The 15,406-nt window shown below is 44.4% G+C and overlaps 1 protein-coding gene across 2 annotated transcripts in view; it reads left to right on the top strand.

The window, feature by feature from the left end:
- The window catches only part of PPP2R2B (protein phosphatase 2 regulatory subunit Bbeta), a 448,022-nt gene that overhangs the window by 168,693 nt on the left and 263,923 nt on the right, over positions 1-15,406 (top strand). Inside the window, exon 3 of one of the 2 annotated variants that reach the window (XM_035014406.1) lies at positions 6,992-7,185. The exons of the other annotated variant lie outside the window; for it this stretch is intronic. Within the exon in view, the coding sequence (XP_034870297.1) occupies positions 6,992-7,185 (194 nt within the window). The remainder of the gene's footprint in view (positions 1-6,991; positions 7,186-15,406) is intronic. 2 annotated transcript variants of the gene reach the window in all.

The following is a 15,406-nucleotide window of genomic DNA, read 5'->3' as shown; positions in this document are numbered from 1 at the left end:
AATCACTTTTTAAAAGTATACAGTTCAGTGATGTTAGTATATTCAGAGTTGTGGAACTGTTACCCTTACCTAATTTAGAACTTTTTCGTCACCCTAGAAAGAAACCCTCAAATCCATAAGCATTCACTCCCATTCCCCCACCCAGCCCCTGGCAAACTAATCTACTTTCTGTCTCTATGGATTTGCCCATTCTGAACATTTTACACGAATGGAATCACATTAATATGTAGTGATACAATATGTGGTCTTTTGTGACTGGCTTCTTTCACTTAGCATGTGTTCAAGGTTGATTCATGTTGTAGCATGTATCAGTATGTCTTTCCTTTTTATAGCTGAATGATAATCCATTGTATGGCTATATCACATTTTATCCATTTATTACCTGATGAACATTTGGGTTGCTTCCACTTTGGGGCTATTCTGAATAATGCCACCCTCATGAATATTCATGTACAGGTCTTGGCGTGAAGATGGGTTTTCAATTCTATTGGGTGTATACCTAGAAGGGAAACTGCTGGGTCATATGCGCTGTTTAACATTTTGAGGAACTGTCAAACTATTTGTGGCTGCACCATTATACAAGCCCACAAGCACAGTGTGTGAAGTTTCCAATTTTGCCACAATCTCACCAACACAGTGGTAAGTGGTTTTCCACTGAGAGGCTATTATTCATTTCTAAGAGAGGCAAATCAGAATCTAGTAGTGCATGCTTAACCCACCCCAACATGCGCGCATGCGCGCGCACACACACACGTGGGTACGCAGTGCCGGGCTCCTTTTTGTTTGACCTTGGGTATATTATTTACCTCTATTACCCTCGGTAAAATGGAGATAATAATAGCACTTTCCTTTTAGGGGCTGCTGTTAGAATTAAATGAGATAATGCTAACAAAACCCTTTGCACAGAACCTGGTACATAATATATGCTCAACAAGTGTTGGCTGCTAATATTTTATCAATGGCTCAATACTTTCCCATTGTTTGTATTTACCATAATTTACCTAGCCAATTCTGTTGGACATTTGGGTTGTTTCCAGTTTTTCATGATTCTAAACAATGCTCTGAGAAATAACCTTAAGGCTAAATTTTTGCCCACATCTATGATGATTTTCTTAGGATATATTCTGTAAAGTGTTATTGCTTGGTGCCTCTTAAAGAAATTTGAAAGATATTTCCCAATATATATTCTCGTTTAAATTATATGAAATTTTATTTTGAGAAATGTCATCAGGAACTGGATAGTACCCCTTGAGTATTGTGGAAGGGATTTTGTAAATCCTCACCTTATACCAAATAAATATACTGCAAATTAAAAATATCTTGAATAAGACAGCCTAAATTTAACTCGTTTAAAACCACTGAATGAGAAAAGGTACAAGAGGATATTTCCTTTTAGGCTCTCAAATCTGGACTCTTGGATTTTTGTTCCTCTTCCCCCATTGTATCAATATCCTAACAAGACATGTTGAAGAGCTATCAATGAAATCAGGCAGAGTGGATGTCTTCGTTTTGCATTTAGGCAAATCCAGAGCAAAAGTAAGGAGACAGTGGAGCTTGAACAGTAGAAAGGGATGATTCATGGAGAATGGGCATGCACCTGACATTCCTTATGTTGTCAGGTCCCTTATGGGGCAAGTCTCTTCCAGGTCTACCATGGCAATAGCATATCCAGCCTGGAAGGGATCAAACAAAGGCATAGAATTTCCTCTGACGGATATGGGAAAGCTTTATGGTAAAGGTAGGATTTTAAGAGTCATTTAGCATTGTGGCTCAAGTTTGGTCGGATAGTGGGATGCTCTGGAATTTGACACAGTTTGGGAGATTTAGCGTTGAGAATTGGAAGGAACTTTGCGTAGATTACAGGGATGAGCAGGAAGATACAGCGGAAAGTATTGCATTTCTACTGGTGTGCTGCTAAATGTTTAACAATCGGCTCTCAAAGCAAACAGAAATCCCAAAAGCCCTGATTTATATAGGGTTTTTAAAAAATTTCCATGGTATAAATAACCCACCATAGCAGATTTCAGATTTTAAGCTACCAACATGATGTCCCTCACAGCAGAGCTGGAAATAGATGTGTATAATCCGCACATTCGGCTCTCCAGTAAGTAGCAGCCCCAGCGTGCCACTGTTTCTTTGCATAAATTACTGTACTTGGATAACTGAAGGAAAATTTTACTCTGTGAAATCCATTAAGAATGCAGAATCTGGATTTAATACAACATTTTAAGAGCAGGATGTTTTGTTTTCTTTTCCCAGGTTAAATTCCATTTTAAAAGTTCACTCGTGTCGTGTATTACATGTTCTAGGAGCATGCACAAAAAGGAATGGCGAACCTTGCTGGAAACTCAAGAGCTTACCCACTGAGCAGTCAACACATAAACCACCTCAGAGAGACAGTTGTGCCTTCAGTGCTTAGTGATCCTAGAGAGGGATTTCAGAGGATTCCACAATAGAGAAACGTGATCAGGTCTGCGCGTAGAGAGGGTCATCATAATTCCACGGGACTTGATGGCTTCTAAAGGGCTTTGTGCAGGATGGTAAAATTTCATGTATCCAGTTTCTAGTTTGCCATTAGGACAGATCAATAGGTAGTAAAACTCCGGTTTCTAAGTCACTTTGTTCACATAAATGATCCACTTTGTAGTGCATCTCTCCCTTTCTCTACTGGTGGAGATGTACATGAGTCACGGGTAGGAGGGAGAACTGACATTTTAGCGCAAAACAGGCTGCTCTGAAGCCACTCAGCAACACTCTCAAGTAGTTTCTATTATTTTCTTCTATTTTGCAAATACAGAGGCCCAGAGATGTTAAATTGCTTGCCAAAGGTCATGAAATTCGTAAGTGCCTGAGCTGGGACAAACCAGGACCGTCTGACACCTAAGCCTATATTAAGAATCTCCAGCCTGGCTTAGGTCAAAGGTTTTAATAAAATTGTAGGTATTTAATGTGTTAATTGGAAGGATGACCTGAAAGGTTCCAGTGTAAGCAGCACTAACCTAACTGGGGTGAGGGGGCCATGACAAGGGTGATAAAAAAAGAATGTGTCTATGTGCCATCATTCTGAATTGTGTAACTTAAGAAGCCCGTGTATTTGTAATTGGCCTTTTTTGTGTAAAGTACAAGCCTGGATTTGGTCAGCCTTTCAAAGTGTCTTCTGCTGCCCCTTTTATAGCTTATGACTCCTTTTACGGTAAATTAGACACTAAGTCCCATGACAGCGGAAACTATGCTTTTTATGCACAGATGTTGCTGAATCTCCAGTCCTGTCCCAGGGGCTGACTTAGTAGGTGCTTTAATATTTGTTCATTATTGAGAGTGGAGATGATAATAAATATTCAACAAGTAATAGCAGTATCTTCTCTCTGGGATTATTCCATACATTATCTCATTAAATCCACACAATAACTCCATGAAGTAGATAGTATTCTTCCCCCTAATTTAGAGGTTTAAAAAAATGTCTTAGGGGAACCTTGTAACTTACTCAAGGACACAGTAATTAGTGTCAGAAAATCAGCTGTGCTTGATATTAGAACCTTAGCATTTAGCATTACGCTATAGTCTGTTGATTTATAATGCCTTTGTTGTATTTCTAAGAAAGCTCATTTTATCAAAATCAGGTGATAGAATTTCAGTTCTGCGACTAAAGGGACTCTGTTTTAACTGTATCCCCAGCACCCAGAACAATTCTTGGCACATCTTAAGCGCTCAGTAAATATTCTTGGTACATATGCATACAGGAATGGGTAGCACAATTATTTCAATTGCAATAAAGCTTAGGAACTAGAAAATTACTGGCTCACAACAGTTTTTATTGTTGGGTGTGGTTTATGGTTTTTTTTGCAAGAATTTTAATAAGGATTGAGCTACTAAACCTAAATATTACAAATATTTGTTGTACTGAAGAAATTCAGTAATTTATTCATTCATTGAAGAAATATTTACCTCTATCCAGCAAAGATAATTGAGCACCCACTAAGTGCCAGACATTTAATATCAGAGATAGAGTAGGGATGGTTGATAATGATATGGAAACAACTATTACAAAATGCAGTGAGCCATGAGGAAGACCAAAAAAAAAAAAAAAAAAGATGTAGACGCAGAAAATTCTAGAGGAAGAGACTATGGTATGGTCAGGTAATGACTCAGGGAAGTAGGGACAGTTGCCTGAGATGCTGAAGAATGCCAAGAACATGAGGAAAGAGCATAGGTTGACATGTATACATTTCAAATGCTTTTGGAAAGAACTTGACGTGTTGAGGCATAGAAAGAAGGTCGGCAGGTCTTCTGAGAAATGGTCTATATGGTCCTCTTACCACTACAGAATTGCACAGGGTTCTTTCAACCCTTGACCTCCTTTCCTACACGTCATTGTGTTCAAGCACAAAGCCAACAGCCTTATTTTCCTTGGTTTGGGTGCAGGGCCTAGTTCCCCATTGCTCACAGTAGAAAAGAGTGGTCCACAAAGTTGAAACTTTGCAATCTCCTTACCCATGATGTATCTGTGTTGCCTGTACCATTGAATAAATGCAGGGGGGATGCTGCAGGAAACGTGAAAGGGAAAATTCAGTAAATCCCAGAAACTTAATCTATGGAGGGGACCTTTCTCCTATTGGTTACGGTGGAAAATTCCTCAAGCACAGCCTGGCCCATGAGCCTGGGCCTACCCACTTCATCATACAGCTCTGTGCCAAGCTAGCCCACATTCCAGGAAGATAAAGGGAGGATTTCCAAATACTATCCCAAGGTCTCCTGTCACAAGTTAAGGTCATTTCAACGGAAAACAAAATGTCTTCTTACCACTTGGAGAGGAACTTAGCTTTTTTCCCCTCTGCCCGCCCCTTCCCCATTATGCTTAACAGCAAGGGAAGCTGAACTGTGTAACTACAGATGAGCTGACCACTGGAGACTTGGTGATGGATACAGCTCATCATGTGGAAGAACCAGCTGTGAACTGATGCCGAGTGGATTACATTTGTCACTGGAATTCCATTGGTGAAATTTGAACAAATAGTCAAACAAGTTATGTTAAGACTTAACCACCAAATGACAATCAAATGGAATCTGTTGTAAGCTGAACTTCCCTTAAAAATTATATCGAAGACTATTTCTACTCTCTTCTCCCTCTCGCTTTTTGGAGATGGGGGATAATTCCATTTTCCATCTGCCGGAAGCATCCACTCTTTGTGGAAATCTGATTGCAATTCCCAACCTGCTAAAAACTTGTTTTCCCATTTTTTTTGAACTTCAAATACTTTCTAAATCATGTTAGCCGAAGCATTATATGTATATAATTAACTCCCAGGTCCCTCTGGGCTCATCTAGCTCAACTTGTGGAGCTTAACTGAGCAAGACGTCCGCTGATGTCTCTCCCTGCAGTGACACCCACTGAAATGAATACCTTCTACAAGAGGAAAATGGGGAAATGTCTTTTCCAATTTGGCTTTTTAGGGAGTTGGGTAGCTTCATAAATGGTTTTATTGGTTTCGTAACAGTAGCGATCAAGTTTTCTTTCAAATACCGAATTTGCAATATGGGGAAGCATGGTTGGGGGGTGGGGAATTCTGCATTTTCCTCCTACGTGAAGTAGGGAGGCAGGTCTCTTTTTTTTTTTTTGTACTAATTGGATCTTTGAAATCTCCTCAGGGTAGCAGAGACTCCCATGTCCCTTCCATGCTGGGAGCAAACGTAAGCGGTTCCTGCGGTGTTGTCTTCACAAGCAAGACCTACAGGAGGGCCTGCAGCACTTGGTCCAAAACAAAGTGCACAGGGCTAGGGAAGGTGGACTTTCTCAGATTGACTATGCGGACTGGCTTCATAACTCAGCCCTTTTGCATCCCTCTGCCTGCGTAGACATAGACGCCTACAGTAGGAAGGGGATGTTGACTGCGTCTGGAATGGAGAAGTCGTAGGTGGTCACAGAAAAGTTCTGGCCCCTGCTCCCCGTTCTAGTCCTAGCACAGGAGGCTTCAGTTAAGCTACGGCAGCCCTTCTTCCCATTCTCTCCTCTCTGAGGCTTCGAACCCCAGGCCTCGCCGTTGAACTTATCAAGGGACCGCATACCTCACACAAGGGTGAGCGAAAGGGACCTGACTGTCGTCTCCCTGCCTCCCCCAGGGGACCTACTTCTCTCTGCGGTCCTGAAGCGCAGGTGTCCGGAGCAAGGCAGCGAGCTAGGGGCTCTGGGGGCTCGAGTAAACGCCGCCCTTCGCCGCGTGGCACGGTTGGAGGGCGGCTGCCAGAGCGCGTCTCTGGTTTTCGCGTGAACCTGCCGGCTCGCTGCTTGCTGCCCCGGAGCCGGTTCGCGGCTGCGTGCGCCCCACTGCAGCAGAGAGCAGCCGCAGCCTCTGCCTCGGCCACCGGCGCTGCTGGGGACGAGTCCTGGGGCTGCTGACGCGGCTGGGAGGAGCCTCGCCTTTAATGCGCCAGCCGCCTCCAGCCTCCTCCTGCAGCAGCGCAGCTGCGAGTGCGCGCGTGTGGGTGTGAGGGTGAGTGCGCTGGCGCCGGCCGCAGCGCCCTGCCCAGCTCCCCGCCGCCTTCCTCGCCCCCGCCAGCCGGAGCCGCCCTCCCGTGGGACCAGCACCCTGCTCCGGGCCGGCGCAGCCCGAATCCGGCCCCTGCCGTCTCGCCACTGCAGCCCGGGTCCAGAAAGGCACCATTTTGTCGCGGCCGCCCGCTCTCCCAGGGGGAGGAGGGAGCTTTTTTGCATTTTGGAGCGGCGGCCAACGTGGGGAACCTGTTGGGCATCTCCCCAGCCCCGCTTGTGAGCGCCTCCCGGGCGGCGGGCGGGCCCGGACCCCTCGGGGCACGGCGCATCTTGGCACCCGGCGGCCGCGGAGCCGGGCGCAGCATCCTCGCTGGGAATTGGAGCTGGAGTGAGCGCACCGCGGGAGGAGCCGCCGCAGCCTCGGAGATCCCGAGTGGAGGAGGTGACAGCTCCATTGCCGGGTTTTTATTTTTTTTTCTCTCCGCCTCCCCGTCTCCTCCTCAGGCTCGGACCATGGTGCAGTCCCACCGGCTCCCCTGCCCCCCTCTCCTGTGAGACTGGCTGCGGGGAGGGATCATGGATACTTGTCTGCCGGCTTCTGGTTCCCACGCAAGTAAGCCTGCTGTCAATGGAGGAGGACATTGATACCCGCAAAATCAACAACAGTTTCCTGCGCGACCACAGCTATGCGACCGAAGGTAACGCCAGCCCCGCCGCATTCCGCCGCTGGGGCCGGGCGCAAGTTGCGGATCGCTGGGCTCGGCGGGCCGCCGGGCGCCGAGTGGCGGAGACTCCTCTCGGCCCGGGGCTGGGGCGGGGGCTCGGCCCGCGGGGGCAGCGGCCGGTGCGCCCCACATCCATCCGGGCTCCGCGAGGCGAGCCCGGCGTTCAGCAGCAGGTGGACCCGGCGCCCACGGGAGTTAAAATGGCCCTGGGGGATCAGGCTTTGCAGGGTGGGGCTCCCGACTGGAAAAATGACCCCGTGAAGGCAGATGACCCATCCCCCAAGATGTTTGCCGGGGTCTTGGAGGGGGAGATAAGAAAGGGGCCCAGTCGGATCGGAGGTCCTTCCCCCCTCTGCCCCCCCCCCCCCCCCCCCCCCCCCCCCAGCGGAATGATGTTGTGTCTCTCAGTGGCTGCAGGGAGGACATGGTTTCATTTCCTGCCCGAGTATCTCTCCGGCCAGGTTACCTGCTCAGACAATCAGAACCCCAAAAGGCCCTTTGCAAAAGGGCGAGCCCCTCTCCCCTTGGAAGTGCATTAGCAAGAAATAAAAAGGTAGCTGGGGAGACGGCGTTCCAGCAGCGAGCGAACGAGTCTGACACGTGGGGCGAGCAATGCGATCAGTGGGGCCTTTAAAATCACCATTATGAATTCTGCAGCAGTAGTTTCTGCTGAATCAACAGCCAGCAGAAAGCAAGAGGGTTCAGTAAGCTGAGCTTTGCCAAGAGGTGAAATTGTCGTGGCGCTCTCTCTCTCTCAGCTTGTTCTGACGTTCGCAGGCAGGCAGGGAAAGTCAGCAGGTGGAATCTCATTCTGCCTTTTGTGTGTGAATAGAGAGTAAAGGCATTTTTTTTTTCAAATGCCAAAACTTTTGCATTTTTGCTTTTATTTTCTACCTGTAGGCCCTTATCCTTAACCACTCATATAAAGTGTTGCATCATCACGTTGTAATATCCACGTGAGAAAATGTGTGTGAAAGTGCTTTAGGAAAACATTGCACCTTATGTTAATTTAAGACAATTCTTGTTATTCTTGGATACTAAAATTTCTATAATATTTAATCAAATCAAGAATCATAGAAAAATGTGATGGGGTTGGGGTAGTAAAAGAGTTCAAACTCTGGAAGAAATAAAAAGATACAGTTTGGGGGCAAAGGTGGCATCTTCTATAAACATCCCAGTAAGTTTTAGGTAATAAAGAATGTCCAGTGCTATTGAAAATATATTCTTCATTCATCATCATTACTGGAGAGCATCCAGCCTAATATGTGGGTGCTAGACAGATGAAGCAGACTTGTGTGAGCTCTGGCATTCAGGAGCTTAGAGATGGCTTTTAAGAGATGTTCAGCCTATCCCTCCCCCATACAGGCACCATACTTGCCGAGTCTTTTCATTTGCAGGATGACAGGGTGGTTATAAGATGTTCTTTCTCAGTCTCAAGTGCTTTGTCACTGAATCAGTTACCAGGTAGATTATGACTAGCCCTGTGTCTGAGCATGTTATCCAAGAGAGAAGTTGGCCTTGGGTCTATTGGTCTTTCTGGGTGATACTTCTTTCTGTTTGTGACAACAAAGAGGGCTGCCTTCATGTTTTCTTCTAGATTGCATTATGCCTACAAGCACAGGCACAGGAAACCTACTGAGCTGGGAAGATGGGCAGATTGGGGACTTGTGTATGGGAGTATCACCTCTAGAATGAAGAAATGAGTTAAAAATGGAATTCCTTAGTGCTTTCCAGGCCCCAGGTACTACCCTGATCTTTGGTCCTATTTTATGGCATTTTTGTAAGCTCTGATTCTGATTAAAATAACTGCGTTCGTGTAGTCAAAACTGAGGCATGAGTTTATAGCAGGCAGCTCTCTCAAATCTTTCTAAGTCAACCTCTCAGAACGTTCTGTCTCTCTCACATACACACACCACGCTGAAAACTAAACAAAACCTTTATTGCTCAGTATGCCTTCAGGTTTCTTTACCTGATCTTATTGAAAGTCTGGGAAGAAGGGGGGGAAATGCAACGTGGACAGTGTAAATAGCAGAAGTTGAGTAGAGCAGGAAGTTCTCTATGGTCTTAATCTGTTCATTTTAGGGAACATTCATGCAGTGGTGCTGGCCACAGGGGCAAGAGTCCGTCCTCTCTCTTCTGATGAATACCTTGGAAGTGCCAAGTACATCTTGAAATATCACCAGATCAAAATATTATTTGTTAAAATCCTCTTTGTTGAGGGCTTGCCTCAAAAGTACCCTCCTCCTTTATTAACTTAAATCCACTTTCTCTTAAATCTGACCTTAGTTTCTAGGTCCTTCTACAGACTTTGCTTTGCTTTTTGTCTTCCTTGATATGTCAGCATTCTCCTACCTGGCCAGATATGTCAAGGGTTTGGTTCTTTTTTTTCTCTCCAAAATCTCCTTCACATTTATCTCTGAATTTTTCTTTGCTTTGCTTTGCTCAGATCATTCCACACTGCAGTATTCTATTTAAAGCTGAAAGGTTTTTGCTGTGTAGTTAGTGTGAAGGACTCTAAGCTCAATTTGCATTGTAAGTGGTAGCTGCAGGCAAGTTCAGCCAGCTAAGAGCAATGCAAATGCTAAAGGACACTTTTACCCAAGGTTTCCTCTCTTATTTTTGCTCCCTCTCCCCTCTCTCCCCTCCCTCCCTCTTCCCCCCCTCCCTCCCCTCCTTTCCCTACCCGCCACCCCCCACCACAGGGAAGAAAAAGAATGCATGATGTATATTTATTGAAGACATTTCCTATGACTCTTCTTTTATTCTGAGCATCAAAGTTACCCCCTCCTCGATCTTTATCTTTTTTCCCTTTTTAAAGTTACCATCTTTGAGCATCTTCTGTTTTCCATGTACTTGCTGAGCTTTTTAAATATAGCACTTCAATATCTCCGCGTCCTGCTAAGTGAATGCTATTAACATTTTCAAATAAGGAAACTGGGCAACTGAGGCCCATAGATGTTACTAATTTGTGAGGGTCACACGGATGAGGGAAGAACTTGCCTTCAAACTCAAGACCATTTGAAGCGCGTGCTCTTCCACTAAAGAGATTCTGCACTGACTCATTTTCTTTCCTTCAACCATTAGCTCCTGTTAGGAAGAAGACCACTATGGTTTTATCTTCATGTATAAATTGTATTCCTATCTGGGGTCAAATTCTTGGCAGGGATCATTTGAACATGTGTATATGGGATTAAATACGATGAAGAGTGGGGTTGGAATGACTACAGAAATAAAGTCAACACAATGTTTTAACTGGCTTTTTCAGATATGGAACTCTGGGGGTCCTAAACAAGGCTTCATCTCTCAAATCTCTCTGATCTCTATGTGGATTTCTTTATTTTCAGACTTGTTAGAACTGACCAAAACCCTCTCTCCATTAGGGCAGTTTGAGAGTTTTCTACATTGATCTTCCTACACTTCTGTGGCACCACAGACAGAATAAATGTTTTTCCTAGCTGAGTTTACAGGAATGGCAATCTGGTTAGAAGAGGAAGTCAGAGGACATGCTTGAAAATAATTACGCTGTTCTCAGTTTCCTTAGCTGTAAAATGGGAATAACAATAGAACCTGTGCCACAGGGGGAATAAAAATGAATACAGGAAAAGCACTCAAGACAGTGCCTAATACAAAGTCAGACCTCGGTAAATGCCCTCAGTACATTATAGGTACATTTGCATAGCAAGCACGTGTTTTCCTTGGATCCTGTGTTGATTGGGGATGGTCTTGAGGGCAATGGCTAGTGGAGACGGGTGAGAAGTCACTAAAACCTACCGGTCTCTTCTTGGCTGGGATCTTGCCATTTAGTTGTTTGCTTTAGTGTACTTGCTGGTTATATTCTGGCAGTGAGTAAGTTCCATCTTCTTGCAGAGGCCTTTAAAAACCTATCCTGTTTACACATTAAAGGAAGAACAAATTTATTATTCCATGATTTATGATTATATTATTATTATTATATAATTATTGATTCATTCTGCCTTTAATTCCTTCAACAAATATTAGTTGACTTTCTGCAGAGGTGATCCAGCACAGTCCAATACAGACATGGTATCAGGCTGGCGCAGAAGGCAGACATTAAATAATTTTGCAAATAAATATATAATTACCAATTATGATAAGTGACATTCAGGAAAAGCACAATATGCCTCGAGATCATATATAAGGCAGGAAGGTGGATCTAATTTAGTTTGGGGGACCAGAGGCAGCCTCTCAGAGAAAGTTTTAAGTTGAGAACTAAAGGATCAGTCAGGAATTAACAAGAGGTGAAGACATTTCAGGTAGAAAGGACACTAGGTACAAAGCCCAGAGCTTTAAAATAGTTTGATTTGAAGAATAGAAAGCTGCCTGTGGCTGGAATATAGGGAACAAGAGGAAGAGTGATGAAAATTAGACCAGAACCTGCAGTTTACTTTGGAATGCACCAAAACCAGGAAAAATCCATGCTAGAATAGATGGATGGATGAATGGATAGATACACGATAAAGCAAGTATGCAATGTTCATGGTAAAATTGAGGTGATCCAAGTACTTTTTTTTTCAATTTTTCTGTCTGTTTAAAAATTTTCATAATAAAATGTCACGAAAGAGAGACTAGAGAGGTATTCAGAGACCAGATCATGTTGAGCCTTGACCATAAGGAGTTTGGACTTTATCCAAAGATGGATCAAAAGCCATTAAAGCGTTTTGATCGGGGTGGAAATATGATCAGGTTTGTTTTTTCAAAGCTCAGTCTAGCTGCTATGGAGGGTGGGGAGGAGATAAATAGAGCAAAAGGGGGAATAGTTAGGATGCCACAGCTGTACTCTAGGGTGGTGGCAGCAGTAGAGATGAAGAGAAATTAGGTGATTCCGATACATCGTAGAAGAAGAATGGATAAGAAGAATGGATATTGGTGTGATAGATTGGGCAGAAATAGAGAAGTAGATGGAGGTGAGTGTCAAGGATGAATCCCAGGACTTTGCTGTGAGAGTGGATGCATAATAGAACTTCTCACTGACAACTGGAAAAAGACTTTGGAAATTGATTAGTCTGAGGGGTGTGTGAGCCATTTAGCCTCACAGCAAGACCCTCAAGCAGTTGGGTCTGAAGCTCAGAAGCAAGATCGGGACTAGATGTATAATTTGGGATGTCAGCAGCATATTAAAAGTATTTAAAGCCATGTGAATAGATGAGATGCCTAGGAGAAGAGCACTCCAGGGCAGAATTTGAGCCAACAAGGAAACCTACTTTGGCTTGGTCTAAAGAAATTGTAACAAAAAGGACCTGACAATGGAATGCCTTAGTTAGGTGTAAACGTAACTAATCACACACTGAAATTATTCAAACAACACTATATGGCCATTTCTCAACAATGTGGTAGAATTAAGAAGAGTCCAGTCTTGGGTGAGTTGAGTGTAGAGGGTCTCCAAACTTGAGTGAGATCTGTGTGATTTCTGAAATGTTTCAGTTTCCTAGGGGCACGGGAATGAAAGTAAGAAAGTAGAAGTCCCTGCTTCCTCTACCCCACCCCCATTTCACACCTGCTGAAGAGGGAAGCTAAGATGAATAAAACTAGGAAGGTACATGAAAATGGCTTTTGATATGAAGGGGCTGGGAAGGCACTAGAAAAATAAAAGGAGGTGGTGTCATATGATGGAGAGCTGCCTTGTAGTTCCTTAAGTTGCTTTGATATTTGTATGCAAATGCCCGATCAGAATAGTACTTCCGATGCATATGGATGAATGTTTGAGTTCTCTGCCTTTCTCGGGAAAATCTGAAATGGAAGGTGGAAAGAAGCTGCCTTATACTATTGTAATGACCTTTCTGGGGATAGGAAGTTTGCTGCTCCCAGACATAATAACCAGAGTGCATTGAAAATCACTAGCAAGTATGCATTATTAGCATCCAGGTCCCCAGGGGCAATCTCCAGCCCTTTATGAGGGCGGGTCAGAAACGTGCCAGTGAACCTGGGGTGAATAATATTAGGCCAGTCCTGTCAAAATATTAGTAATGCTCAATGAAAAGAGCACAGCTGTAGACTGACATTCCTAGACTCTGGCATTTGCATTTACGAAGAAACTAAGGGTCCAATTTCAGCACTTAGCTGAGGGAAGGGAACTGAGGTTTCTCATGTACTGTCTATTCCAGGCATTTTCCTAGGTGTTGCGCATATGTTTACTCATTTAATCTCCTTCAACAACCATGAGAGAATGGTTGCATTAGTCTCATTTTTCAGGCTAAGAAATTTTGAGCTTTGGAAAAGCAAAGAAACTTATGCGAGGTCACATAATTGTAAGTGGTCGAACCAGCTTGGAAGCCATGACTGTCCAGACTTGAGGCACGTGCTCTTCGCCCACCCCTGCTGCCTCTGGTCAGGATTTTAGGGGGAAAAAAAATGCAGGTTATGTTCTCTCTTTTGCATATATCCCCATGGTGCACGTTCAGTGCTGCTGGACTGACTTGTTCCATCTTTCTAGAAGGGCAGTGCACGTGTCTGAGCCTTCGTCATTGTCCCACAGGAAGGAAGTTGAACTTCTCCACCCAATGCCAGAGTCCTTAGTTGACCTTCTCCTCTAGATGTATTCTACTCTATAAGGAAAGAAGGAAAATATTTATGGAATTAAGCAAATTGTGAGAATTAGCTGGGTTTTTATACGCTTGTCCCTGTCCCTCACCCTTAGCATAGGATGTTAACAGTGCAGTTCCCAGGCTGTGCTGGGAAGGCTCCCTGGACCTTCTGGGCACCCATTCTCCAGAACTGGTAGCAGCTCCTATAGTTGGCTTAGATAAAAAAAAGGGATGGATAGAGGCAATTGTGTGATGGCAATTGTCCTTTGCATATAAATGCGGAGGTGTGTGAGGCCTCCTTTTGGCCGGAGAGGCTCGCCCATGCTGTTCGCCTTTTCCCCTTAAGGAGATTGCTTTCACCAAACTTGTCATCTTTACCACCAATTTGCCTTCTTTTGCCTCTCCAACAGAATTCTAGAATCAGGCTGAAAATCAGAACAGACCAGATCTGACATAACTATCTCATTGGAAGCATATTGTTTTTACAAGACTACTAGGAACTTTGTTTTAAACAACCCAGGAACCCTTGAATTCTTAAGCTCCAGCTTCACTGTGGAAAGAGTGGGAAGTGATGATGGTAGGAGCTGCATGTGTGAAATCCACAGAAAACCAATTAGTATTAATTTTGGAGAAGGGGTCATGGTAACGGAAAGTGATAGGTGTGTAGAGGACGTTTGTCAGACTGTCAGTTCTTTGCTTTAGAAGAGACCTGATTGCTTCCAGCAAATGTAGAGAAATGAAGGGGACTCTGTGGGTAAGGAGCAAAAAAATGCATGGGACCTCAGGGTCTGGAGGGATCCCGAAGGACAGGATTTTAACCCAAGAAAGGGAAGTTCTGCTAGAAGGAATGTGCCAGAGAGTACCTTACCTGTGCTGAGCTTGATGCTGGGGGACTGGCAGCCTCCTCCTCCAAGTGCATTGCCGACTCCACTTTTGGGAATCCACTAGGTAGTGAACCTGAACTAGTCCCAGAATGGCAGGCAACCTCCTCCACTTGATGTAGGGGGCTCATCTCTGTGACACTCAACAGATACACAAGGGGGCAGAGGGTAGACAAGCTGCAAATGGCTCTCATGGAGGATACGGCAGCAAGGTGCTGAGCATTCCCAGGTGATCTGAAAGATAAAACTTGGATCCTTAAGTACAAAATATCACCAGAAGGTGTTGTACCAAAGAGGAGAGCTATATAAGAAACTTGAGGAAAGTAACATTGCTCATTTAACTTTGCAGAAGTCAAGTTGGGGCCGGGAACACCCAAGTTAGGAGGTCGGTTGGTTCACAGTAGTTGTATTCCTGCCATTGACATTCTCCTCTTAAGCAAATAATACATAAGTGTCTTCTTACTTGAAAGGATTCAAGCATTACAGAAGTCGACAAAGCAGGGGCACCTGGCTGGCTCAGTCAGTAGAGCATTCGACTCTTGATCTCAGGGTTGTCTGAGCCCCAGGTTGGGTGTAGAGATTACTTAAATAAAAAAAAAATTTTTTTTGAAAAAAAAAAAAAAGAAGAAGAAGCAGCAGCAGACAAAGCAAAGCATGAATCACCCTCTATCCCCACACCCATCCCACTTCCCTGCCCGGAGTTAGCACTGTCATTAGTCGACTATGCTTCCTCATGGCCACCTTTGGATATATTTTCGTACATTTAAATAT

The sequence above is a fragment of the Mirounga leonina genome, unplaced genomic scaffold (assembly GCF_011800145.1).
Source record: "Mirounga leonina isolate KUSES-001 unplaced genomic scaffold, KU_Mleo_1.0 Mir_168, whole genome shotgun sequence".
NCBI classification, from domain to species: Eukaryota; Metazoa; Chordata; class Mammalia; order Carnivora; family Phocidae; genus Mirounga; species Mirounga leonina.
Note: the sequence above shows the minus strand (reverse complement) of the source record. Positions and strands in the feature narration are given on the sequence as shown.